Genomic DNA, 20154 nt, shown 5'->3' on the forward strand with positions numbered 1-20154 from the left:
GTAAGGGAGGCTTAGTGCTAACACACTTGATCCAATGAAGTGTTAATACAGGAACGACTGTGAAAAGGTGTTGGCACTAAACATCATTTTTTGCAGTACAGTGCTATGTTCCTTTAGATCTTCCCTTTTCAGCATGGTCACTGCATCTCAGATTGTCCTGTACTGTTTACCTGTCCTAGATCATGACCTGGGAGTTCACATTCCATCCTTATCAGCCAAGCACCAGACCTGCAGTCAGTGAATTATTTGCAGTACTCCAATTTGGAAAGGACCATGATTCCACCCCCATTCTGGTTATTTATAGATCAGTCACAGGTGCTGGGCAGCCCCTGTTGGTTAGTTCTTTAAAAAAGCTGGAGCAGTGCTCTAGAAAGGCCTACTGTAATCATTTACTTCAAGGTGATGGTGAGTTTGGTCTGATTTTGAGGGATATTGTGACACTTCTCTTTTATATTCATTTAGGATGAATTTCGGGTTTATTCTCGTAAGACTGTGACATGGATCTCTGTGTCTGCACTTATCAGAAGTAGATCAGATTATCCAGCCACTGCTGAGGAAGACTCAATCTTCAGCAAAGCCATAATGAAGCCAAGTTTGCAAGTAAGTAAAGTATTCCCTGCAGCACCTGGGAGATGATAGCAAATCTCAGCCACACTTCATGGAGTGAAAGTGAGCTGTGAAACATACCCAGCTAAGAAACTTGCAGCTTGATGAACACATTAAGCTGTGGAAAAACAAGCTAGAGATTTTGGAGAACTGTACTCACCTCTGCAAAACCCCTCTTTTACTCTGAGTGGGTTATGAAAAAAGAATCCTCACTACTCCTGAGAGGAGACCTACATTTTGAGTAGGAGAGCTTCAAGACACTGGGGTTAGCAGTGAAGAATTGGAGTTCCAACTAAAAAACTTATTCCTTGAAAAGGAATCAACGAATTTAGGGGTGAATCTGTGTGTGACAGGAAACTGTGAGGAACTGAACATAACAGCTTCCATAATAACGTGAAAACAGGGGTGAATGCAGCTGAAGGGGAATAGAACAGAAAAGTGCCTAGGCAGAGCTGCACAAGTATTTCCAGATATGTTTCATCAAGGAGGGTCTGAAACACATTTTGCTTTCTTGCCTTTGTATTCACCAATTTGTACTTTGCTGAAGTCAGGTCTTGCAACATTGACTGTTCCTGCAGAGATGTATCCTTGTCTCTGCCAGTTCCATAGCTTTAAGATCCCAGTGAGGCACTGGGAAGAAGGCAGACGATTAACTGATCCAAGCAGATCACAGGGCCCCTCATGAGTTGAGTAAATATAATTATCCATAATTATCCTCATATGTCTTGATTAGCATTACGCGTTAAATTGGTGTGAACAATAGGAATGCAAGGGTGCGTTTGCTAATATCTGGCTCTTGGTTATAGATACTAGATCACTGCACTGGGGAACCCATAAAAGAGCTATTTCCCTTCCACAAAATAGATTTCTAACTTGTTAGCATTTATTTTTATATCTACAGAAATTTTAGTAAGATATTTTCATTATAAACCTAACTTTAGCTGAGCAAAGCTGTTGCTGTTACTGCTGTTTTGTGTGGGCATATATTAATGTACATAAGAAAGTTTAGTGCCGGCTAGTTTAATCAACTGGCACAGTATGAAAGTGAAGACTGGTTTGTAACATTCTTCAGAAGATTGAATTAGTAACATAAAAGAGCCCAATGCAGCCTCAAATAATAGGCCCTTTGAACACCACTTTCATATCAATCAAAACATCTAGATAGAAAATAACAGATTTCAAAGCACCAAAGAGCAAACAGTTTAATCCTTCACTAGCAATTCAAAAGCCTCTACTTATAAATCAATTATAAAACCTTTTTGCCATTTAAGCTACCTAAGTACACAGAGTAGTGCCCAAGAGCTGTCCAAGGATCTGTTTCAGCAGTGAGTTGAGCCCCTCGTTTCCCACTACAGTTTTTAGCACTGTAAATATTGCAGCTCCTCCTATTGCATGAAATCCTAACTGCAGACCTCTTGTTAGGTTAATGACTGTGGTTATAGCTTCATTTTGAGTCAGCGTATGAGTTCAGTATAGATTACATTGGCCTATAATAATGCTTATTGCATTGGGTAGGGAGAATCCCCTAGAGCTGATTTCTTTATTACTTATGTGTATAGGTGTATAGCTTTGCCTTCCTCCAGCTGATATGAAGTGCCATTATCTCTAATAGGCATTGTTATTGTTGTGCAGGACCGGACAGACTCCTTTTGCAAGTTATACATGGCAGTGTGTGTTCCTAATGGATAACTGCTCTGCGAGGGCTTAGCATTAGCGGTGACTCAGGAAGTATCCTGGGATGGCCTTTCTTGTCTGTTGGCTATCTGTTCAGCTGAAGGACTTGCCATTGTGCCTAAAAACTGCCCAGAGCTCTCTACTTTCCTCAAAGCCAGACAGAAGACAAGGGAGTTATCGACTGGAGATGAGCTATGGCAACTGCCTGTGCACCCGACACTGCATTAGTGATCTCTTCCCTTCATTCTGTGAGAGTGAAGACTGTATTCTTCGCTTCACAAAACAGGGAGAGAAGAATGCTGCTTTGTGCTTACTTGACCTAAAGATCTGTAAAGCTTGCTGGAATCTGGACTGAGGTGGGGATCCCACTCTATAACATAACTAGGGAGTTAGTATATGCAATCCTGTCTTCTCTCCCTCCCTGCTCCCATATCATTTGCTCTGTGTGTGCTTGACCCCAGTGAGGATGCCTAGCTGAGATCTGTGAGCAAGCCTGGGAGTATTTTTGTTTGCCGTGTTGCATATTTTGTTTTGCAGGTGAAAAGTATCCAAGTACAAAAAATCCGCTATGTTTGGAATATCTGTGCAAAACACTTCCAGAAAGTTGGGTGAGTTCAATGCCGTGGTTCAAAAGTCTCTGAGGAAGTCAAGCTTCTTTGTGAATAATGTCCTAAGGAAAACACTCCCTTTATATTTTAGAGCCCTAGAAGACCACCACACTTGCTCAGCTATACATGCCAAATTTGGTTCTGGTCTCACCTGCAATGAACAGTATGTCAGGTACGCATTGTAAAACAGAAGTACTCAACTTAGAGATTTCAAGGAGATGTAAATTCACTGCTGTTGGTGCACCTTCCTTTGAGTTTCTTGTATATCCATTAATACGTGCATAATTTTAGATGAAATGGCCATGCATGAAAAATCAAATGGAAAGGGCTAGAGGATATTGTCCTTGTCAAAGTTTTAGAAATGGCTCAGTATTCATCACTGTTATTTTTCTCAATCAGGAAATAACTATGTCCTGTAGCTAACTCTAAGCAGTTCTTGTTTGGAATAAGAGAAAGTCTACGAGAGGCAGTGCAGCTAAGTTGTGTGTGTGCACTTCTTCAATAGGGCTCCGTTAATTGTATTGAACTTCTACAATTAGTTCTGGTAATTGAATTCATTCTTACAAACTACTGTATCATTAGACAATTTACAGAATAGGTATTCCTGAAACTGCTAAATAAAGAAATTATCTTCTGTTGATTGAATGCTGCAAAACCAGCTCCTGACCTTAACTCTTGTTTAATCTTACATTCAAATCACCCTTAACTTTATCCAAAATTATTTGGGTTTAGATAATTTAGTTTTAGGTGCAGAATTCCTTTGTTTATGGTGTTTCAAAGGAATTTTTGCATGATGGCGACATTTGCCCAAAAGGCTGTGTTATATCTCTTGTCCCTTTAAGTAGATTTCACTGGTACAGTCATCTTTTCTGATGTAAGCACTGTAGGGGCATTTAATTTTATATCTTTTTCTTGGAGAAAGATACAGCCTTTACACTGGGATTGATACAAGCTCTCAGGACTATTGAAAGCTGCGCTTCTTGAATGCGCTACATTGTCTCTATTTTATCTGTAAGTGATGTATCTTTATCCCATACAGGAGAGTTGTATGTGGGCCAAACACTATTGATGTTCCAGTGATCCCTGTTTGGAAACTACTCGTCAAAGAGGTTAAGCATTTCTGTTGCTTTTTTGTAGGCTACCTGAGGAGGTAGAGTGTGCATATAGAATATAATGAATTCTATATCTGAATTAGGTTCCCAGTATGTACTCATCAAGCACACTCCTTTTTAAAATCCTATGTAAAGCTGTTCCATGAAATCACCATAAATTCATTTATTCTCCATTGTTCCTTATCCTCCTTCCCCATGCCTGTAAGGCTTCTTGGTATTTGTATGTATCTGTATCCTGGGAGCACGTTCTGTTGGCCTTACAAAGGTCAGTGCATCTTTACAAGCTGCATTGGAAATCAAACCTTCTGGGCAAAGGCTGCCTCTTAATCAGCAGAGATTAAGTGAACAGCGGTAGCTGGCATATGCCTGCAGCTGTGGAGAGATCCAATGAGCTCATCACTGGCCACAGCACCATGTAAAGCGCTAGTGTCTTTTTTAGACAGGAACTGGCTATATGTGGCCTAAACAGAGTGTTCGTGACGTGCCTATGGTATGTGAGCTCCATCCTCACAGCACAACCTGCTCTTCTCTCACTTTTGTTACATTTTTTGTTAAGAAGCAAACAAAACAAGGCTTGGGCTGAGCCATTCACATTCCAAATAACATCCCATTGGTCCAGATTATTTGGCCGTTCTGTCAGATGGAGTTGGTCCAATCTGACTACACTGAAGCCAGTGCTAATGAAATTAGAAAGGGGATCAGAAACACAACACTTAATAGCTTTTATTCCAACCCATTTCTAACAGGATGGACTGGCTGGGTATACCAAGCCATCTAAATGTGGCCAGGTCTTGAGTATTGCTCTCTCTCCAAACAGGTCTTAAATCCATTTTACGTGTTCCAGCTGTTCAGTGTGTGTCTGTGGTTTGCTGAAGATTACATGGAGTATGCCACTGCCATCATAATCATGTCTCTCCTCTCAATTTTTTTGACTGTATATGATCTTAGACGGGTGAGACACCTTACCTTTTTCCACAAGGAGGGTTTATTTCTAATATCTGGGAAAGGCTAGGATGTTACAACATGCACACATACAGTTCTATGAGAGTTACTCAGAGGTTTAGTCTCGTGACATTGTGTAGTAGCAGGTGCAATGGCCTGACCTCCTAGTCATCATAATCTCTGTGTGGTTCTTTACCCAGACCCTCCCTTCCCCATTCCAGTGCTGCACTCTGTAACCTTTTGTTACACGTTCTCCATAGTTAGCGTGGGGAATTTCTTTCTCTGTATGATTGTACAGTTCTGTCAGGGCCAGACCCCAGTTTATAAGGGCTCTCATAACCACAAATAACAAAAGGGAATAATTGTTAGTGGATGAATTACATCATGTAAGTAAGATGTAACACTTTTGTGTGTTCTCCTTTAATTTATAGCAATCGGTTAAACTGCACAGACTGGTTGAGTCTCATAACAACATCATGGTCACTGTCTGCAGAAATAAGGAAGGTGACTCCTGTACACTTCTTTCTTCAATGTGTTTCATTTCTATAGCAATTTATATCAAATCCAAGTATGTATAGTATTAAATCCCTTCTAAAACAGTTTCCTGTTCTGCCTGTCAGCTCAATTAACTAGCTTCTGCATATTGGGTTAATTTGACCTAGAAGTATGTTATGTCACATCAGTCGTATTCATAACTGAGCGCAGCCTTAGCAAAAAATGATCAGGAAAACCATGTCCATTTTCTTAAAGTGGTGCTGACAAAGCCAGCCACGTAGCCAGTAAATGGCTGTGAGTCCACCTAATTGCTCCATGCAAAGTCTGTTCACTGCCATGGTATTTAGAACACGATCCAAAAAGATGGTGTCAAACTAAGAAATGTAGGTCCAAGCTTCTTCAGTTAAGTCTGCGCATTGGAACAATAACCATTGGTTGGGCTCCTGGGGAGATAAAAAGGAATTCTGCAGTTTTAACTGATGCCTAGGCTTTTCTAAGTATTGGAGTTTTTATTCTTAGGTCCTAATTGTGGTCCTTTGTTTATTAGACATTATAAAGAAGTAACAATCTGTTCAGAAGGTAGTTCCTTCTATTTTTTCCTCTTACCGCAGAGAAATATGTGAAGCACAAAGTTTGTATTACATGTCACCTACAGGTTTCCAAGAGCTGGAATCACATCATCTTGTCCCTGGAGATATGCTGGTTTTGAAAGAGGGCAAAACCCTTTTGCCTTGTGATGCCATCCTGATCAGTGGGCAGTGCGTTGTAAATGAAAGCATGCTGACAGGTACAGCTCATCCCTTCCAAGTTTACCATCAAAAAATCATCACAACCCTATGGCTTCAGCCACTGACACAGTGTTATCATGATCATCCTTACTATGAGATAGTCCATAGTTAGCCTAGAAGGGGATTCTTTTGGATGTTCACTGCAATAAAGACTGGATTGCAGTTAGCCCCAGCTTATCTAAATAGACAAGATGCACTTTCAGAAGGGCAGTCCATCCTTTTCTTCCTTTCTGGAGTGCAGAATTTAGGAAGGGATCATCTGATCAGAAAGAGTGAACAGTAGGGTGAACAGGAGAGGGGAAGAAGCAGTAGGTATGGAGCAAAGCTATTCCCACACAGGGCCCACAGTCTGCTCAGGCTGTAGGGGTTTCTCTCAATCACTGTGAATGTCTCATCACAGATCACTGCAACATCTCCAGCTTGCTGGAGTGTCTGTCTAGCCCTCCAGACACTTATACCCTTGTTCATGTGATAGCAGTGGATGACATACCACGTGGGAGAGTTCACTGAAAAGTAGGATTTTTGTGCAGGGGATGTTTATAATTCTGTTTCATGTCTTCAAATTGGTCTTGGTCTGAATTGAACTAAACCCCACAGTTCTGAAATTTCAGGTAAATAATAAATTCCAGAACGTTCTTTCATTTAGAAAGCTTCAGCTGTCGGAAAATATTTCTTCTGCTTCACCTTAGTATCTGCTCTGACATAAATAGGATATTTGTCAGGTGTCAAGCTCTGAGCTGAAGACTTTCCTTTTTCCTAGGAAGGGGAAATAGGGAATGCCATGTTTAATCTGCCTAAGGGAATAGTGTAGTGACCTGCATATGAGGCTCAAACTAGGTAAAAAACTTGTGGCCATCAAGTGGAGTCATGCAACACCAGTTCAGGTCTCTTTTCAAGTTCGTATATCTGCAAAAGGGTTTGGAGTCCTTAGACTACTTTCAGTTCTCTAAGCCAGGGGTCCTCAAACTACGGCCCGTGGGCCGGATACGGCCCCTCAGGGTCCTCAATCCAGCCCCTCGTATTTACACAACCCCCCCGCGCCACCCCCTGCCAGGGGTTGGGGGGGGGGGGGGGGCGGGAAGAACCAAGCAGCCGCAGATGACTGCCTGCCACTTCATCTGCGTGCCGGCCCCCTGTTTAAAAAGTCTGAGGACCCCTGCTCTAAGCTGTTGTGCTGATGCAAAGGAGAGCTTTTCTCTGGCACAGTCTGTTTGCTTGCTAGGTTTCAAACTGTTATTCACTCTGAAGATGTCACAATATAAAAGTAACATACTCTAAACTGGTTTCTCTAGTAAATACCTTTAACTTACCATCTAGATGTCTAGGCACTGTACTTTAAAAGTCAGCAAGCTGATTTTAAGGCGTACTGCAGTTTTCCTTATCTGAGCTAATTTTCTTTAGGGGAAAGTACTCCAGTAACAAAGACCCACTTACCCCAAGCTGATAACATCAAGCCCTGGAGAATGCATTGTGCAGAGGATTACAAAAAACATGTCCTCTTCTGTGGAACAGAGGTCATACAGACCAAGGCAGATGACAGAGGAGTAGTGAAAGCTGTGGTGCTACGGACTGGTCAGTCAACACCTCAGTTTGCTTTTCCTTTCATGCTTTTTTCTTACTGGAACAGTCACATTAAGTTAAAGATGTTACTCCAAATTCACAACAGTCAAATGGAGGATTGATATCCTGGGTTGGGCTAACCTATTATGAATTGTTTCCAATTGCTTGGCATAACTTTTACAAAAACCACTAGCATGTGGTTGCAAACAAGCATTTTCCTTTCCTTCTGAGACATTGAAAAAATCCTCCTCCTTAAGACAGAAATAACTTTTTTCTATATCCTGCAGAGTAGGTCTCATACACTGAAATGAAAGATCTGGGCCTTCTTTCTTAAGTTACAGAAATTATGAGTAATTTTAAAGCCCTCGATTCTTTGTAGAGAACTTTTGGAAATGTTTTTCCCTTGGAATGATTTTATTTTGTCTTTCCAGGTTTTAATACAGCCAAAGGAGATCTTGTGAGGTCCATTCTCTACCCTAAACCCATGAACTTCAAGCTGTACAGAGATGCTCTCCGGTTCCTGATGTGCCTCATAGCATTTGCAGCAATTGGAATGATCTACACAGTGTGTGTATTTGCACTTAACGGGGTGAGTTGCTAAATGCAGGAGAAATGGTCACACCAAATTTCCAGAGACTTGAACCTTGAGTGATTTCATATACATTTACATATAAAAGTATGGTCCTTGTAACTCTTCTTTCTGCCTTACTATTTGAGGCCATTTTACAGTATAACTGAGTTTGTGACAGTATACAAGCTCTCGTACATTCAGTTCCAAGGTGCCAAAACCCACTGTTTCCCAATAGTGATTTCTTCTGAGGTTTTAGCAAATCCTATGCAAGCACTGCATGTCTCATCAGCAGCCTTCTGTATGCCAACTGCCTCTGTGTGTTGCCTGCCCTGTGCTTGCTAATACATGTAATTACCAATGCATGTAGTTAGCATAATGCTTTCTAGAGCTCTGAAAATGAGAGATCCAAGAGCTTAGCACTCTGCAAGTAGCTTTTACAGAGTTTTTATGGCACTTTCTGTACATTCCTAGAAAAATCACAAGTGTGTCATGGGTTAAACAGGACACAGACTGATGTGTCATTGTGAAAATGCAGCTTTCCAAAAACTTCAGTTTAGATCAAAGACCCATCCTGTCCACTGTCACTGAGAGTAACTGGTATCAAATACTTCCAGAAGCTGGTTAGGAAGTAGAGCAAATAGAACAATTCTTCCCTGGTATAGTCTTCTAATTTCTTGAAGAGAAAGGTTTAACAATTCAGTAAGCTGTCTTTTGTATCTACATCATCTAGCTGTAATAGCCACTGAAAATCTCCCAGGGTGTGGTTCAACGTATTTCCGAATTAGTTTATGCCTTGGACTTGACAGCATCTGTGGCAATGATTCCCACAGTTTCATTATATACTGCACAAAAATATTCTTAAAGCTGCTGTCTGAATCACTGTAGATTTTTGTTTTAGAGGAGCAGCAAATAGCTGCTTTCTGTTTGGCATTTCCTCTACTATTTATGATTTAGAGATCATTGGGCCACCTGTTCTGCCACCTTTCTTCTGTGTTAGAGCCCTGAACAGTACAGGTGTAAACAGAGATCCCTGAAATATACTGATGTTACAAAGAACTCCCCATTTTCTTCTGTCCTTTTTTTTTTTTTTTTTTTCTTCATATAGTCATTTGGAGGGGGCAGGGAAAGGGCATGGGTGGAAGGGAGATAACCCGCCCTTAATTATCACTCAGCTTAATATCCTTGAAAGCTTTTGGGAAGTAACTTTTTCAAAGCTAACTATCTTGAATCAGTTGAGTCACCCACATCTCCACTGATTCCCCCCCTCCCCCCCCCAGAGTTCTCCAGGAAATTTATGGGGTATTAATTCCCTCTGTGAAGACTGTGTTAGCTCTTCCTTAATGTGCCATATACATCAAGGATCAATTAATTATGTATTAAAATCTTCAGCAAGTTTCTGTATCAGGAAGCAGCAAGGGCCAACAGTTCCTTCAGACAGGCAAGCCAGGAGCCGAGGGTGACCAGAGCACAAGCGGTACTGTCACTGACCAGGGCATAGCCACACAGTATCTGAACATGGTGGGGAGGGCTGGGTGCTGGTAACAGCCCATCAATAGTACCAGGCAAGGCAAAGCGATAAATAATCCAGGCAGATCAGTCAGAAGCAGATAAGGGGAAGATACATCTAAACATATCAATACAGGAGGCAGCGCTAGAGGCAGGTACACCTACAGCATGGCTCAGACAGGGATTGAAGGCCCAGGCCTGAGCTTAAATGGAGCACCTGAACCCATGAGCAGAGGGTGAGGGTGGAGATAAGGCTGGTGAGTGTAATTAAGGCCTATTAGTGCACATAAGGCCCTGCCATATTGGTCTGTAAATCTGTGGAGGATTTCCCTGAAACCCTTTTAAAAAACAGTTCACTCATTCTTATGCATCAAGATCAATATAAGAGAAGTTGTACACTGTAGACAGTAGTTCTGCATTTTTTAAAGCCTAATTGCTTTAGAACTTCTTCCAAAACTTTCAAGAAGTCATTTCATGCCTTGATAATTATCTGCCAATGTAAAGTCCAAGTCTTGAGTTGTAAGATTGATTCTGCATTTCAGCTTTTGATCATTTTCTCCTTTGAAATAATCTATAATCAGTTGGCTCTCAGAAGATTAATTCCCCTCAGGATATCAAAAAAAGTGTGTTTAAGAACATACCCTGGTGTCTGCTTTGCAGTTTTTCCTTTTTTTTTGTTGGGTTTTTTTTGGTTTTGTTTTTGTTTAACTTCTCCCTTGTAATATATAGCATTACATACATTAATCACAGCATCTGAATGTGATGTGATGTTATCACAGCAGCTGAAACTGCCTTGTCAGACTGGTGTAAGATTCAGTCACATCATGTACCACATGCTTTTTCTTCTGGGAGTGTGTTTATCTAAAGGTGGTAAGTGTTTCATTCTAACATAAAATAGATACAAAATATTATCAAACTGTGCCTTCTGTGGTCTGAAACAGTATCAATGAAGGGAGAATGAGAACCTGATGGAAATTCAATCCATCAAATGCAACATGATTTATGGTCAAAGTCCCAAGCTCAGAGGCAGTAATAATAGAACTTTTATGATGGTTTGCAGGTCCATCTGAACTGCAAATTGGCTTTAGTTTGCAGTGTCTCAGTTCTGGGACCCCAATTTGAAATGCATTCAATCCTTTAGCGGTGATAGCAACTGCCAAGAATAACAGTGCTGACATGCAGCATACTGGCAGTCAGTTTTACACCGACCTCTAAGCTCCCAAATTAGAGATTGCTTTTAGAAATGTAACTTTTACTTCCATGTCTCTTCCTGCAGGTAAAAGCAATTTCCTTTCATAAGTCCTAGAACATAAGGTCAGAAGAAATCATTAGTTCATGCATTCTGCCCTCTTTTTCAGCCCCATCCCATATGTCTCACCTGCCACCCTAATGTGGAGTCCAGAGCTATGCCTGTAGGCAGTTGGATGAATGCCCATATGAATGGCAGATTCTTGTGTGCTGTATCATGGGAAGCTGGGCTTGACTGAGGGTGCAATAACCTAGCTGGCATGTTTGAACTCATACGCTTTGGATGAGACTGTGAACTCTATCTGGCAGGTTTGTTGGCATGGAGAATGAAGGCAGGCCTAGTGGCTGCTCTTTAGCAGCGGTGTAGCCTTAAAGCCTTTGGTTAAATCAAAGCAATTAATTTCTTAGGGAGATTTAATATGTGGTGGACCATGGGCAGAAAACAGCACAGCCTGAAGCACCCGCAGTGCAAAGGAGGAGGGATGAAGAGGGCTACATACAGACAATCCAAGCAGCACTCCTTGCTACCCTCTTGCTGATAACTGCTTTTGGTTTTATGCCAGGAGGAGGCAGGAGAAGTGGTAAAGAAGGCCTTGGATGTTATCACTATTGCTGTCCCACCAGCTCTGCCAGCTGCCTTGACAACAGGGATCATTTATACCCAGCAGAGGCTGAAGAAAAAGGGCATCTTCTGCATCAGCCCACAGAGGATCAACATGTGTGGACAGCTGAACCTCATCTGCTTTGACAAAGTAACTGCTATGTGGTGGTTACTCTCTTAGTAGTAATGGGAGCCATGCTAGGTGTGGGAGAGTATGGGTTTTGATCAAGCTTTTCCATTGTATTTTAGAAACACACTGATCCATCTTGGATACTCTAAGTGTGTGTTGTATGAACAGACACTGTTGCAAATTGTTGTTTTTCTTGGAATCTAGGAACCGGCTGGCAGCACTTTTGCTCTGCACTGTGCTGGCATTTTCTGGACAGTAACTTCTTAAAATAAGTCTCTTTTCATTCCTCTTGGAGCTCTCATGTGGGAAGTTAATTTAAATGTACATTTTAACTTAGACTGGCACCTTAACAGAAGATGGCCTGGATCTTTGGGGCTTGCTGCCCTCTGAAAGAAACTGGTAAGGCTCCTTGACACATCAATGGCATTTAAATTTGGTGGGATAGTAAGACTGAGAGACAGTTAATGCCAAAGAGCAGTTTGAAGTTTCCTGTGCTGTAGCCTCTGGAAAATTATTTGTTTGCCTCATCCCAGGGGTTCTGCTCCACATGGAAAGGTGCAGCCACTGTTGTCAGCATTTGGCACGGCATGCCCAGGCAGGGTAGTCTGCGGTAGACATGCTAAGTTAGATCTCAAAGCTGCAGCGGTGCCCCAACCCTTTGTGGCAGGATGCCATTGTTACCCACGAGATTGCCACTCAGTTCCTTCAGTGCCCGTGTTTTTTCCCCATTTACATTTCCAGAAATGTGCATGCACAAAGATGCTCAGACTTATATCAGTCTCACAGGTCAAGTCCTTCATCAAGGAAGGTATTTTATAATAATCTGTTCCTCTGTCCACCCCAATGGACTCAACTACGCAGAATACACCTTTTCTGAGCATGTGTGTCCCAGCCTTTAACAGGTGCATGAGAAATAGCTTATGGGGGAGGACACGTCCCCAGAAACATGCTTATCATCTGACCACAGAATAGGACTTTAACAGCCCCCTGACTTAGGACTTTTTTTTCTGTTAGTCATATGTTGTTCGGTGTTGTCTGATGTAAATTTTTATGATCTTTTTCATGTTAGCTTCCAGGACATTCACAGCTTCCCTGCAGACCACAGCCTGCCTTGGGGCCCAGTGTTCAGAGCAATGGCAGTTTGTCATTCACTAATTGTTTGGGAGGGCAAGATCCAAGGAGACCCACTGGATGTGAAAATGTTTGAGGCCACTAACTGGGTAAAGCTGTGCTTTGTTGTTACGCAAACAGTGGTGGGGAGTTTTAGTTTTGTCAAAAAGGAGAAATGTCCCAAGTCTTCCTGTGCAAATAGCCACTTCCTGCACAGAAGTAAACCAGCTAAAACTCAGCAGAGATACCATATGCTCAGGATTTTGGAGAAATGTTCCTTGTTTCTGCCTAGAGCTTTGACCTATGGGTACTTTGAGTACTTAGCTCATTTGACTGGAAGTGGTGGATATCATTCAAACCCTGCTGGGGTCTCAATTCTGACTGTGGCTGATGCCAGATAACAGGAAGTCCCAGATGTTACTTACATGCAGATTAAGACTGCTTTTACAGAGCATGAAAAAGACTTGTGCCAGCTTTGAACTAGATACAAGACTGAAATTCGTTAGAGCTCTGTCAATGTGGAGATATTTCTACCGTCTTCAGGCTTGAAATCGCATGCCCCTATGAAAGCACTCGGCTTTCAGTCTCTGTCCTGTTACCTACCAACAGCCGTCAGTGTGCCGTTTACTGTCTGATGAGTTGGATGGTGGACATGAACATTTATGAAAACTAAAAAGCTACAAATCTGAGATGGGTAAGAGGAAGACAGCCCATAATTACCTGGTGTAAAATATAGCCACAAGACATTACTGATGCAAAATAAGAGATTCAAGGCAGGATTAGCTAGTTGCATGGGTAACAACATCTGTACTTAACACCTGTTTTGTATCTGCAAAATATGTAAAACAGCAAAATTTCAGGGAATAAACTATCCAGTAATGACAGGAGTTAGAGGGTATTTTTCCCTAGGGGTATCACATTGCCATCTCAGCCTTAGGCAGACACCTATCAAAGTTATAAATTAAACAGGAATAATCTTGTTAAATAATTACTATGAAACAGGAATAATTATGTGCCCTGTGACACCATAAATTATTTTTCTTCCTCACAGTCATGTTGTAATTATTAAAAAATCCAACTGATTTGAGGAATACTTCAAGAGCAGAGGATGGTGCTTTCCACATTAGTACAAACTCTTATTTATTATTTCCCCATTGGGTCTACATTATATTTAAAGATTTTTGCATATTTAAGTGTGTTGTAATGGATAAAATGGATAAATGGATAAAATTTCGTGTCAGTGAGAGGACATAATCTATTTGCTGTACACGAGTACAATAGTATCTTAGTGAAGCTGGTGAAGCTCTGATTTTGGTTGCCAGGCAAGACAGTGGGATTTCCATTACTGGACCTTTTTAGTATGAAATGACTGAAATGACAGACCCATCTCAGGAATGAATAAGACACCTTGTTTTGATGGAAGGAAAAGCTCTAAATGATTCCCAAGGTTCCTTTCAGCTCTGCTGGTGCTGTGATCTGAAAGATTTTTGTCTTTCAATACACAGGTGATAGATGATTCCAGTGGACGCCAGAATGAAGGTCAAGGATCCACACGTGCCACAGTTGTTAGACCTGGGCCTAAAGCCAGCTGCGTAAGCTATTTGCAAGATTCACCTTCCTGGTCAAGTTAAACTGTCAGTGCAAGATTTATCTTTCAGTAGAGAAATGCTTGGTTGTCCTAGTCCAAGACAGCTCTTCCTCACTTAGTCTTTCTTGTACTGCCTGCAGAGAGACTGCCTTGCTCTCTTTGATTAAAAAGAGATGTCTAGGGGCGCTTGCTGCTCACACCAGGAGCAGGGGGATGCTGGATGACGATTGTCCAGCCCAGGAAATTGTCTGTCCTGGTGGCTCAAGACTCAATCCAAACTCAGCTGAGTGGTGAAGATCTCTAAAAGCACTTGGGACGGCAGTGGAGTCTGGTAGCTGATGTCTGACCATTACTGGTGATATACACCAAGGGCCGTGATTACAGACATCCATTTTCCGTTTGCAAGGCCAGTGTAAGACCTAGCAGAATCTTGTTAAAGAACAGGACTAGTGAGTTCCTTTAAGTAAATTGTCTAATAGTCTGCTAAAACTATCAGTGAACTTTTCCTGCCGCTTGAGCTAAACATTTCTGTACAAATTGTATCTCCTCATTGTAGACCAGTTCTTTCTGTGCTATTGTGACAAATCAGCCCATTATACATGGTTAGGTTCTTACCATAGGCCAAAGGACAGACTTAAAATCCTTTGGCCTGAGTTTAAAATTCTTGCTGCAGTATCTAATCCACTTGCTTTCCTCCTAGGCCCCAGTGGAAGGAGTTACCATTTTACGTCAGTTTCCATTTTCTTCAGCCTTGCAAAGAATGTCTGTCATTGCTCAGGAAATTGGTGGGGAAAAACAGGTCTTCACAAAAGGGGCTCCAGAAATGGTAGCCATGTTATGCAGAGCAGAAACAGGTAACTAACATTTATAAATGTTTCCTAGAAACACATATGTATAAGTGACTTTTGATGGTGCAATGAAGTGGAAGGTCCAGATGAGATTTCTGGGTCTGACTTTATACTTCAGCCTGAAAAGTTAGAGTCTCTCTGTTGTGCTCCAAGTCTAAGGCTAACCTGTCGTACAGCCCTTCTCAGCAAAGGAGGACTGCTAAGAGATAAAAGCAAGTACCAACTCTTGTACATGGTGTGTAGTCTCTGCCAGAATAGATATTTGGAAAAGTTGTCTACTGGTCCAGTATACACCAGAAAAAGTTATCTTTTTTCTCCAAGCCTTGGGAGGGCAGCTAGAAGAGCACAGCTCCTTCATGACGAACTGGAACAGGTAAGTTTTTGCAGAATAGTTTAGGACCCCAAGTGAAAAGTGGTAGAGGGGAAGCAATGATTTTCTTATTGAGCAAAGTTCCATTCAGCAGCCTTTTTTGATGTCCTTGGCCTATTGGTAGACTCTAGGTGTACCTTCCCACTGGGACAAGAACCTTTCCTGCTCCAAGGCTTCCTTTTAGAAAGCAGTCAAATGCCCTGATGAACTCTTTTTTTCCTCTTTTGCACAGTCCCATCAAACTTTGAAAGCAAGCTTCTGCTCTACACAGCGCAGGGCTTTAGGGTCATCGGACTGGCATGTAAATCTCTACAGGCAGGGAAGCAATCTACTGATCTAACAAGGTAAGCCATAGACTGCTTCTTGCCAGCCACGTTCAGCCATGGGCTAGTAGTGCCTCACATAGTACCATTACCACAACACCCCTGCCAAAAACAGGGCTGTAGTACAGAGTTTTGTTAGATTCAGGCCAGAGGGAATCTGATTTAAATCTGGACATAGGTCTGGCTGAGAATAGGTAGAGGGCACTTCAGCCATGCTTATAGCACATGCCCAAAATCATTACATATTTCTTAACTTTGGATCAACATAGGAAGAGTAATTCTAGTGCACTCTGCCTTCCCTCAGTCCATCATTCTACCAATCTCCTTGCAGATTTATGCATGATTTCAGCTGAAGTCTCTTTTTTTTTTTGGTTGTTATCCTGGTTCCTTGATTAAGCAACAGCAGCAGGTAACATTCCATTACCCCACCTGTTCTCTAGTCCAGTCAAAGTCAGCAGACTTATCTTCTGCTGCTGTCTTGGTCTAATCCTTTACCTTTCTAGCTTTAGCTCTCTAGTTTCTAGGGAAACCAGCAAACTCTTCTGCTGTGCTCATGGTATTAGATTTCCTCAAGCCTCACACAAGAACACCTACACAGGAATCCATATGCTTTTATCCAAATCCCTCTAGCTTTTGCCTGTGATATTGCAGAAACATAACTTCTGAAACATTTGGGGTTACTTGGCATCTGCTGTCCTCTCTGTTTCCTAGCTGCAGGTCCTAATCCAGATGGGGCTCACTTGTCTTTTCACAGGGCTTTTTGCTTTGCTGAAAGGGCCAATGATGCTGAAGCAAAGTGCAAGTGGTTTGTTTAATTCTTGTGACAGGTATCATAACAAACCTATCCGACCCAATGATCAAGTGTGTGTGCTGTGGCCCAGATTTTGCAGCTGTGTGTGCAGTTACAGCATGCATGATGTATATACTGGCAGGGGAAAACAAGAAAACTAGAGGTCAAACACAAGAGCTGCTGGGAAAGCAGTAACTATCCAGGCACCACCTGACTCAGCTACTCTACCATGCAAGTGTTTGGCATCACCTCCTCTTTACTATAGTGGCTAAAATAAGTGTTTGAAAGCTTTTCTTTTTTTCAGGCTCTTCAGGGTTAGCCTGTCTCCCTGACAGACCTCTAGTTTATGACTCAGGGATGCGATTGTTTACCAAATTCTGTTCTCCACTGCATGTGTTCAACTATAAAAGAAGCAATAGCACAGGTATAAAGAAAAAAGTAGGAGAGAACAGAGCTGGAATCCCCACATGCTGTTTGCTCAGGTCCTACTGTCAAAAATAGCAGATACATTTACTAAGGTGCGTTTCTTTGTTGTACTGTCCTCAAATGAGAAGGACTAGCGTGCATGAACTTTGCAAATCAGACCACCACAGTTTGGGAATCGTGCAGGAAATTCAGGGTGCTTTTACATGCTGGCTAAGGATGGTGCATGAATGAAAAACAGTCCAACTTACCCATCGGGCTTCATGTTGGTGTGTGGAGCAGGTAGGTTGAAATTGGCTCCTTTTTTGATCTGGTAATTAAGCAAACATGAGTTGGAAGCTGGCTATGTGCTGAACACATTCTTCAGAACAAAGGAAGAAGAGAACAGAAGGATGAAAAATCAAGTGAAAATATTGCATACACAGCCAGCACCACTTGCTGCCAGTGGGATGCAGGTCCTGCTGGTGGTGGAAATAGCACCACAAAAGACAGGCAGCCTAGGACTGCTGAAAACTAACAAATTATTCTAATGCTTTTGACTTAGGTGGGAAGGTTAACAGTTATAACTGGCTATCAGAAAATTCAGTGCAAAAATAGGCCAAAGGCAAAAAGAAGAATGAAATCTGTCTGTCTGTTCTTCACTGTTAGGGAGGAGGCAGAATCTGATCTGACATTCCTGGGTCTGCTGATAATGGAGAATCGCTTAAAAAAGGAGACAAAGCCTGTCCTGGAAGAGCTCAGCGCTGCCCGCATCAGGAGTGTTATGGTCACAGGTATGTAAAAAGGGTGGATTATTTATGTGGCCACTGGCCCAGACAGGGTGTTCAATGGGTGAACAGTCTGCTGCTTTGTCCCCACCACTGGTAGGAAGGCACAGACATCTGTATCTTTCATACAGTTATAGTCCAAGAAACACTTGTGTTGTAGTAATGACATGAGCTGAACCATGCAGGCTTATATCCCTTGACAGCTTCACCAAGCTAGGTCAGATACCTAACTTAATCTGCCCCACTTTCACCATAGATCAGAGCCTTCCTGTTCCTCTGATGCTTTCCAGTGAGTCCATTTGTTCTTCCTGGTAAGGTTGTCAGATGATGTACACAAAGACATATCATGCAAGATCGCGTCTTTAAAGGGCCTCATGAAATCCTATTGTCATACATAAGCAGAGATAGAACATGGATGCCAGGACAAATCACTGAACCTTATGACGTCTGGTAATTCATGTTTTTTGTCTAAAGCACATAATCTGGGAGCACATTCCCCATCTGGATTTCTTCAAGCTGAAGGTGAAAATATTTCGTTTCTAAATTAAAATACATTTAATTATCAAGGCAGACCTCATCTGCAGAGTTTTGATCCTTATAAAAAACTTTTCTAGGCACAGACACCAAAATCTTAGATTGTTGTGGATCTATGTGAAAACTTAGAACTAGTGTTTCCTCCATAAACAATTCCTCATTGCAGAAATTGTTAATAACACTCCCATTGATTTTTCTAGGTGACAACATTCAGACTGCTGTAACTGTTGCGAGAAATGCCGGGATGATTTCTCCAATGAGTAGAATGATTCTTGTGGAAGCAAACAAAATACCTGGATCTTTTTCAGCATCTATAACCTGGAAACCACTAGAAGAAAACAAACCTGAAGATTACAGAAGTCTGGTGAGCATATAAGAAGCAGGTGTTGTGCAGCAGGGAAACAAACTAAGCTGGAACCTTTTAAATAGTTCAGTGGGATTATACTAATATAACAGAGATCAGTCATTCGCCATTGTCTGCATGTCAGAATGTTATGTGCTAGAAAAGTGTTTAAAAAGAAGGGCCCTTTATAAATATGTTCTCCACTAGAGCTTTCTTCCTAGCATATTACTTTGTGAACATGTTCTTGTTAACTGCCTAGCTAGGTTTGAGAACAGCTTTGCAGAAACACAGGAAAGATTTGTCCCTAGCCCTCATGCTTAGCTGATGCCAATTTAAAGCATGTTTCCTTTCCCTGCTGGGTAAATTTGATAGTATAGATGTGGACTTTAAAATCTGTGTAACTGCACTGAATGAACGAGCTATGTTCAAGCAGGTAAAAAGTTAGCACTGCCCCATACCTGCAGAATTATAATGCGGATTAACTGTTGAGAAATTGCATATACACAGTGAAACATAGGCTATCTATCCTAAGAAATTGTGTTTCATCATCTCCACAAAGAAACGGAGATAGAGACTATTTACTGTCTCTCTGAAGTGTGTGTCTGAAGGTGCTGACCTTTCTCTGAGAAGTATTGAGTCAGGTGGATGACAGGGAATCTCTGCAAGGGCTGTTGAGGGACTCCTTTCTACCAAAGATCAGCCTGAGCAGCATCTTCACCGTATTTCATTGCAAAAGGCATGCATAGCTGTGGAGCCCATATGCTCTCTCTAGCCACTGTCACTCACAGTGCAGCCCACCAGTTTGGCACTATAGCATAAATTTGATCAAATATGATAATGCTGAGGTCCAGCTTTTCAGACTTATAAAGCACCCAGTTCACACTAAAATTAATGGCATTATACGCCTAAATCCCTTCACAAATCCAGGCAAAGGCATGGGCCTTGAACTCAGGTCTCCCAGAGTCTTTACAAGTGCCCTCCGCGTGGTATGACCACTTCTTTGTAGTAGTGCTTGTGGAAATGCACATAGTAGCTTTTGGGGGCCTGGGAGCAGCACTCATTCTGTCTTGTTTTATAGGAGGATGACAGTCAGACCAAACGAAGAATCAAGCTGGCATTGGGATCAGGCCAGTATCATTTTGCCATGAGTGGAAAAACTTATCAAACTGTAGCACAGCATTTCAGGCACTTACTTCCAAAGGTAAGACCTGGATTAT

The 20154-nt window shown here is 41.8% G+C and overlaps 1 protein-coding gene across 4 annotated transcripts in view; it reads left to right on the forward strand.

The window, feature by feature from the left end:
• ATP13A4 (ATPase 13A4) overlaps positions 1 to 20154 on the forward strand; it is a 51376-nt gene that overhangs the window by 13675 nt on the left and 17547 nt on the right. For all 4 annotated transcript variants that reach the window (XM_037406898.1, XM_037406897.1, XM_037406896.1 and 1 more), the window contains exons 5-22: positions 463 to 600; positions 2818 to 2888; positions 2980 to 3060; positions 3928 to 3997; positions 4818 to 4952; positions 5374 to 5446; positions 6093 to 6224; positions 7627 to 7797; positions 8217 to 8374; positions 11674 to 11862; positions 12179 to 12240; positions 12911 to 13061; positions 14457 to 14543; positions 15240 to 15393; positions 15990 to 16101; positions 17942 to 18066; positions 18795 to 18958; positions 20016 to 20138. In XM_037406898.1, the coding sequence (XP_037262795.1) occupies positions 463 to 600; positions 2818 to 2888; positions 2980 to 3060; positions 3928 to 3997; positions 4818 to 4952; positions 5374 to 5446; positions 6093 to 6224; positions 7627 to 7797; positions 8217 to 8374; positions 11674 to 11862; positions 12179 to 12240; positions 12911 to 13061; positions 14457 to 14543; positions 15240 to 15393; positions 15990 to 16101; positions 17942 to 18066; positions 18795 to 18958; positions 20016 to 20138 (2196 nt within the window). The remainder of the gene's footprint in view (positions 1 to 462; positions 601 to 2817; positions 2889 to 2979; positions 3061 to 3927; positions 3998 to 4817; positions 4953 to 5373; positions 5447 to 6092; positions 6225 to 7626; positions 7798 to 8216; positions 8375 to 11673; positions 11863 to 12178; positions 12241 to 12910; positions 13062 to 14456; positions 14544 to 15239; positions 15394 to 15989; positions 16102 to 17941; positions 18067 to 18794; positions 18959 to 20015; positions 20139 to 20154) is intronic.

This window comes from Falco rusticolus, chromosome 13, assembly GCF_015220075.1.
Source record: "Falco rusticolus isolate bFalRus1 chromosome 13, bFalRus1.pri, whole genome shotgun sequence".
In the NCBI taxonomy this organism is placed as follows: domain Eukaryota; kingdom Metazoa; phylum Chordata; class Aves; order Falconiformes; family Falconidae; genus Falco; species Falco rusticolus.